The sequence below is a fragment of the Castor canadensis genome, chromosome 2 (genome assembly GCF_047511655.1).
Source record: "Castor canadensis chromosome 2, mCasCan1.hap1v2, whole genome shotgun sequence".
In the NCBI taxonomy this organism is placed as follows: domain Eukaryota; kingdom Metazoa; phylum Chordata; class Mammalia; order Rodentia; family Castoridae; genus Castor; species Castor canadensis.
Window position 1 is genome coordinate 197,260,276 of NC_133387.1, and position 7,549 is coordinate 197,267,824.

A 7,549-nucleotide genomic window follows, 5' to 3' on the forward strand; every position below is an offset into this window, starting at 1 on the left:
CTTTCAAAAAGTTATTAGAACATTATTAAAACAATGCAAATCTATAAAGTAGTTAAGTCACTGGATCAGATTCCTTAAGTCAAATTACAGCTTCCTACGTGGTACACTATATACAAGAAGTTCTTTGTACATGGCAATAGTTACAAGGTATCAAAACTGAGAAGTAATAACAGTCCTTGTAACCAAAGATATTATAGAATACTAATTCAGGAAGTTATTCAGCAGCTTATAAAGAAATAGGAAGTTACTGACTAGCTACTTGAAGAACTATTTCCTGTAGAAAAACTTTAAGACAGCTGAAGAAGGCAGTAATTCTGGGCCATAAAGAGAATGAAGCCTTCTTAAATAAAAACTGCAGTTACTGGGTTGTAGAAATTAGTTTCAGACAGTAAGTTCCATAGAAAAAAATACTGGAAGCAGTATACAATGATGATGCCTTTGTTACCTAAACCAGTCTTTCCAGCCTTTGAGGAGTGCACTGGATAAATAGGCTAGCACCAGACTTCCACCCTATCAGCTGCCAAGATAAAGTGCGAGTCTTCTCCAGAAGATCTCACTGACCTAGGGCAGGCTCTAAATTACCAGTGATGGCTATAATCCTTCAATAATTGTGCTGCCTTGTAACTGGAGGATGAGCCAGTTGACTTGAAAACTCATTCATCTATGGTCACGAGGCAACAATTACTTGTTTCCAAAGTCAACATTTCCAAGTGTTCTCTCAAATTACATCACCTTGCATGTTCAGACCATTTATAGTCAAAGATCTTCATGCCAAGAATAAATCTCAATAAATGATATGCTTTGTAACTTAAAACTCAGTTCCAATGAATATCTGAAGAGATGTATAGTAACATCAGTTCTTCACTTCATACTGCTGAAATGAGTACCAAATTCATAACTAGTTTAAATCTGTCTTCTACATATAGCTGGCAACAAGAATCATCAAACACAAGAGAAAATACAGGCAATGATTGCAATGAGAAGCTGATTCTTAAACCACGAAACTAAGGTAAAATGAACACTGACAACACCAACTTACCACCAAAACTCATAGGCAGGATGGACATATTAATTTCATATTATCTGTTTAGAGCCCAAAAATAAGGGTTGTTTTTTTTTTTTTTTTTTTTAATGAGAATACCTGGAGGTGAACAAATCTTATTTTGTGACATCTCTCCAAATTGCGTACTGTTCATGAGACAGATAACTCTTTAGAGGGACATGAAATGTTGTAAATGCACAGTGCTCATCTTCGATATCCAATGGATAGAGGTCCTCTATATAACCCCAAGGTTTACCTCTTAGAAAAGCATGATATGAAAAATATCTACAAAATCAAAACTCCTCATGTTTATCATACAATAAACCTAATCTTACTTTTAGATGAGGTTCCCTCAAAAACACTGGAAGAACAATTATGTCTTCTTTCCCTTCTTTCCAGGTCCCCCTCTCCCAGACTTTCTGCAGACTCTCTGGCCTAGTGTACCTTTCTATAGGCTTCCTGGAGCAAGGAGAGGAAGGATGAGTGAGGTGAGGGGATTGTGCATACCCTTTGTTAATTCATCTATGTATCAACCCCTTTAAAAGAAACATTTCTTCTCAAAGGAAGAACCAAGGAAACTTTTAGAAACAAGTATCTATAATGTTTATTTCAGATTAAAAAAAAAAATCACTCATTCAAAATAATGAAAATGTAGGCAGATGTCACCTACAAGCAATTATAGTAAGATACAAAAGACTAAAAAGTACAAAAATGTTGCTCTTTAACCTTAAGCTTTAGTCCCAGCAGCCACCAAAGAAAGAAGGCAAGCTTGCTATTAAGCTGTTTAAAAATCTCCCCAGGTCAGCATATGACCCAGCGGGGAGAGGATCAAAAAGGTCCCGCCTTTCTTTTCCCTCCTGACAACCTGGTTTGTTTCCACTCCTTTCCCTCCAAGACATAGCCCTCACAGCTAGCAGCTTTCAATCCTTTACTCTGGACGTCTGCTTGAGAACAAATGACCTGGCTCATGCAGATGAGTTTGCTAAACTTGTGTGTACTTTCCAGTCTCTGGCCCTTTATTGTTCTGTTAGAAACCTGACCCTTTGAAATGGATACCAGGACACCAGAAAACAATTTTTAAAAAGAAAAAAATTGGAAGAAAAGAAGCAAAAACCTGTTGAAACTTCCCAAGATCAAGCCTTTCCCTCTGCTCTTCTAAACAAGTCTGTCATAGATCTCTCTGCCTTATGTTACAAAGTAGCAACCCCAACCAGAGAGTGGGTCAAATATAAATAACACATAACATACTACCCAAACAGAAAAAAGGATATACTACAAAACAATGTCACTAACTGTATTATCCAATCTAACAAATAAATGTTAATTTGCCACAGTAGACTGTCAAGACAAATCTCAATCAAAATGAGGGCTGTTTTTCACTGTTTTCTCAACCTGATTAAATAGTTTAAAAGGAAAATTTTTAATAATTTCAGTCTATGACAATTAGTTTTTGGCAAAATTTTCTGTACACTTGATCCAAATAAACCAGATAAAATTAAAGCCTTACCTATAATTTCAGACTAAGTATTTCCAGATAAATGCAATGGGATTTTTCCATTTTACTAAAGGCAGAAGGGCTGGTAAAAATAAATAACTCAAGGGCCTTGTTTTTGTTTTCCCCAATAAGAGATTCTGTTTTGAAGACCCTGTAGCTTGAAAGAAATTTGCCAAGGAGTGTGGATGCCTAAAAATTCTTATCACTCTTTACATTTTGGGGGAGAAAAAAATGACAAATCACATCATACTGTGGCCAAATTACTATCATCTCACAGTCTAAAATACAGCAAAATTAGACTCTCCTCAAAAACGTGCGACTTGCTTTATAATTCTTCTCTAACCAGCAAATACTTATTTAAAGATACACTGGGGCTGGAGGTGCAGCTCAGTGGTCCAGAGGGTGCTTAGCATGCAAGGCTAGTTTCAGTTCCCAGCCACGCCAAAAAAATAAAAAGAAGTAAATTATAAACAAAAGCACCATGTATTTCATACAACTATGCTGGTCTTACAACTCTCAGAATTTGAAATTTTTCATAAGATTCTGTTTTGTACCAGGCTAATTAATAGCTTTGGCACAAACTCAAAATAAAATTATTCAAATTGCCAAAGAAGAAAAGATTGTAAAAAGCCTCTGACCCAAGAATCAAGCAAACTTTCCAAATATTACCCACGCTAAACAAGTTATTTAAGCATGATGCCAAACGTGGAAAAAAACGTTATGGAAGACAGCTGAGTGTGACATAAACGTTAACTGAAATATAAAGACAGAGAAGTGTACATCCTGACACACTCACTGTGCTTTCCAAAACATCCTCAGGTGACTGGCTCCCACAGTGACTGTCACTTACTTTAAGAAGTATCTCTGACCAGAAGAAGTCTTGGCCATCTCCCAGCCTGCTGGCAGAGGCACGTCGTCAGGGATCTCAAAAGATGGCTGGCGAAGATGCTGGGCGGTAGGGGTAGCCGCAGGGCCAGAGACGCCTCCAGCCGGGGTCAGAGTCCCCGGAGAAACAGCGCCCAGCTGAAGGGACGCTGGGGACGAATGAGCTCGAACATGCTGTGGAGTCAGAGCTCCCGCAGTGCCGGCATCTGTACTGGCCTAGTAGGAATAGTAAAATGAAAAAATTACAAACCACATAAAACAGGCACCCTAAGAGTCTCAAGTTTCCTATTTCATCAAAACCAAATAACTAAATGATAAATGCGAACTTCAACATTTAGTATGACACTGAGGAACTCAGGTTTTCAGATGGATACTTTTAAATTATGTCATTTTGATAGGCACTATAAGCACTAATGGTGAGCAGTCCATCTAAATAAGTTTCTATCTACTAGACACACTTCCAATCCTTTAGAAACAGCTAGTAGATAAAGTTCCTAAAACAGGAACTACTGGATTTTAAAATCTACTTTTTGAAAGATCAAGACAGAGGCTAGGACAGCTCAGTGGTAGAGCGCATAACCAGGTGAGAGGCCCTGGGTTCAGCACCCAGCACCAAAATAGTCAAAGCAATATGAATGCTTTTCAAAGTTCTAAAGTGTTCCAGGTATAAACACAACCCAACGAGTTACTAGGCATTTTTTTCACTTGCTTTTAGTTAATGCTTTTTCTAGGCCAAGCCCTGGATAAAACAAGCCCTTGTCATTTTTACACTATGAACAAATGCCATCAATAAATCAGTCATCACAAGTTATACAACATTTAATGAACTCAAACGACTCAGAACTGCCCAAATGTTCTTAAAAGCCACCTAATAAATGGAAAGAGAAGCCAACCCTCTTTGTACTTGGAAGATGAAGATGTTATCAGTTCAATTACCATATAACTTCAGAACTCACACATACTTACAACTAGGCAACTGTCCTTGGCTCCCAAAGATCAGAGTTCCAGTCCAAGAGGGGTAGTTTGACACTGAACGAGTGTCACAACCTCCGTGAACCTCAGTTTTTGGTTTTATAAATACGCTTTTTTCAGAAATGATGAAAAATGGAGACATACAAGAATTTACAGTCAACAGTGTGTGACAATAGTATTTTACAATTCAGATTTACACTATTCATAATCTAATATAGCTTTTTAAATGCCTTTATTAGAATTAGGGTTTATCAAAAAACTTAGAACTTTGTAGATAGGCGAGAAAAGGAAACTGAATCAGCAGCCATAAGCCAAGTCATATTCATTTCTGAGTTTCCAATCGGACTAAATTTGAATGAGAAAATCATTAGCAGAAATAAAAGTTACATTTTCGGATGCACATGAAAAAGCACGGAAAAGCAAAACGATAGTGACTTAGGAAGCATATATCTACATCCTACTGGATGTAAGCTCTTGTGCAAGCAGGTACTACAAATGAAGTACACTTTTCTGTTGGGATTCCTTTTGGCTTCCAGATGCCACAAAATGGGAGTTCAATCTCCTTCCTCTGCATATACAGTAACGCGTAGCACGGAGGGGTAGGCTGTGGACCGCATGCCAACACAGTTACTCCAGAAACCCACTTCCAGGGCTAAGAGGAAAAAGCACAGCAAGTCTACTTCTTACAGACCGAAGTGTGTAGGCAAGCGGTTCGATAGTTTTTCCCTTCCTCTTCCTTAGGCCGAGTTTTTCTCACCAGGTTAAGGGAGCTTTAACCAAAACCCCTTGGTGTGCAGCAGGCCCGCAGAGAGGCGGGAGAAGGGGAGGAGGGGCGGCAACTCTCCCTTCCACTCAAGTTACAGCCCGAGTGGGCTAGCTCCACTGCAGGATTTGGGAAACCTATTAACTTCTGGGCAAAGTTCCTATGCTGGTTTAGCCTGAAGCAAGTTCCTAAAAAAATAAAAAGAAAAAAGGAGGAGAAAGAAAAAGGAAAACCCTGCCCTAAAGAAATCTACCAGGACCCATCGGAATGTTACTACTTTCACACAGTTTCTTTCTCTTCGAAGCTGGAGGAGCTGGCAAACCAATCGAATCGTGTGTGATCAAGCAGCCATGTTCGTGCCCTCGGTAAGTTAAAGCGCAATGGCGATCGTGGACTTAGTCATCGCTTCCCAAACATTAACTTTTAATCACAGTTGACCCCGGCAGGACTCGTCCAGTGAGTCAACCTGCAGAGCGTTATCAAAAGCTTGGGTGAAAACCTGGGGACTGTAAAGAGCCACTCCGGTCCTGCGCGGCGCACAGATGTGGCCACTTTAAAGGCATTTACGCAGACTGCAAATAATAGCGCACAAGTGGGAAGGCAGCACGTGAAGCGACGAGGCTGGAAGAGCGAGCCCGGGCTCCGAGGGAGGGGAAAGGGGAGGGGAGGAGGGGGGAGAAGTCCATAAACAACTTCCAGGAAAGTCTGGGCCGGGGAAGCCCGGGTCCCGCGTTCAGAAAGCGCCGGAGCGGCGAGCGAAATTAATGCTCTCGGGAGGGAGAGGGGAGAGGGGAGAGGGGAGAAAGGGAGAGGGGGGAGGGGACGGGGAGAAGGAGCCAGAAACTAAATGGACCGGTTCAACCCCCACCCCTAATCAACACTGAAAAACAGAGAACAATTATTTGGCTCCCCAGGAGGCTCAAGTGGCCCGAGAGGCCCCGAAGGCAAAGGGGGCCCAGGGCTCCCCGGGCGCACCCGGCCGCGGCTGGCAGCTCACCCCCACACACATGCCAGAGGCCCCCCTCCCCCTCCGCGGCCCGGCGGGGCCCGGCACGGCCGGCGGGAGCCGAGGTGCGGAGCGCGCGGAGGCGCGCGCATTGTGCAAGCCCCCCGCGGCGGCCGCCGGCCCTCCCCACCCCCTTCCTTCCTCCAGTCCCGCCAAGCTCCCGGGAGCCCCGGGAGGAAAGAAAAGGAAGAGGGGCCGGGGTGGGGGCAGGGCGCCCCCGGGGCCTGACCGCAGAGCAACTCCACCGGGAAAACAAATCTCGGCTCCGGACTCCGGGAGGAGCGCCCGACGGGGGCGCGGGGAGGGCGGCCAGGTTACCTGTCGGGAGTGGGACTTGGGCTCCGGCGGCTTGAAGAAGGAGTCGGGCAGCTTGCGGAGCCTCATGGGCACGGTCTGGGGCACGTTGGCCGTCTTGGGGTTCATGACGGCGTTGAAGAGCGCCTCCAGGTCGGTCTCCGAGTCCCCCCGGACGTGCACGATCTGGTGGCCCGCGGGGGGGGCCTGCGGCGCCGCCTGGGCCGCCGGGGGTGCCGGCTGCCCCGGCCCGGACGGGGGACCCTGGGCCTGGGGGGTCTGTGCGGGCGGCTGCCCGGGGCCCTGCGGGGCCGGCTGGGGCGGCGGCTGCTGCCCGGGATCCATGGCTTCGGACTCCCCCGACGCGCACCCCCTGGCCAGGCGGGCGAGGGCTCCGCCCGGGTCGGGTCGGCACGGCCCGGGACGGGACGGGACGGGACGCGAGAGGCGGCGCTGGGCGGCGGGGCGGCGCGGTGCTCGCTCTCAGGGCCGGGGGGCTGCGCCGCGGCCCCGCATCCCCGCCCCGCGCCTCCGCCCCCGCCCTGCGCCCCGCGCCCCGGCGCCGCTGGTCCCGCGGCTGCGCCTCGGGAGGGGCGGCCCGGAACCCCGACCCTCAAGGCCCCGCGAGCGCGGCCGGGCAGCTCGTGGCCTCTCCCCTCCCCCTCCCTCCTATTTCCTTTCCTTGTTCCTTCCTCCTCCCTTTCTTTAACCCCCGGCGGCGGCTGCGCCCGACTGAGAAAGAAACTCTCCGGACGCCAAAGCTGAAGTTGAGAGACGCGCCCGCCCGCCCGACCGCGCGGCTCCGCCTCCTCGCGGCTCTTCCTTCCTCTGCGCGCCCGCCCGCACCGGGGCCGCGCGCCCGGCAAACTTTCCCTGCGAGCTGCTGCATTCCTGCAGACGGCCGCGCACGTGACCTCGCGCGCGCGGGACGCGGGACCTCGGTCCCAGCCCTGCCCCGGGCGGAGAGCGCGCGGCCCCGCACCGAGTCCGCTCCCGAAGGGCCGAGGCCCAAAGCCGTGGAGCCTGCGGTACCGAGAGCAGCGGGAGTTAAAAGTAGGTGCCATGCCCCAGCACTGATTTTAAGAAGGTCCG

At 47.4% G+C, this 7,549-nt stretch overlaps 1 protein-coding gene across 12 annotated transcripts in view; it reads right to left on the reverse strand.

The window, feature by feature from the left end:
• The window catches only part of Yap1 (Yes1 associated transcriptional regulator), a 102,457-nt gene extending 95,570 nt beyond the window's left edge, over positions 1-6,887 (reverse strand). For 3 of the 12 annotated variants that reach the window (XM_020167812.2, XM_074066833.1, XM_020167813.2), the window contains exons 1-2: positions 6,482-6,876; positions 3,388-3,638 (exon numbers count right to left, since the gene is read on the reverse strand). In XM_020167812.2, the coding sequence (XP_020023401.1) occupies positions 3,388-3,638; positions 6,482-6,802 (572 nt within the window). In that variant the 5' untranslated portion in view covers positions 6,803-6,876. Of the gene's footprint in view, positions 1-3,387; positions 3,639-6,481 lie in introns of all 12 variants that reach the window. The other 9 variants (XM_020167816.2, XM_074066834.1, XM_020167817.2 and 6 more) reach the window with 6 other exon arrangements.
• Positions 6,888-7,549: the final 662 nt, after the last annotated feature.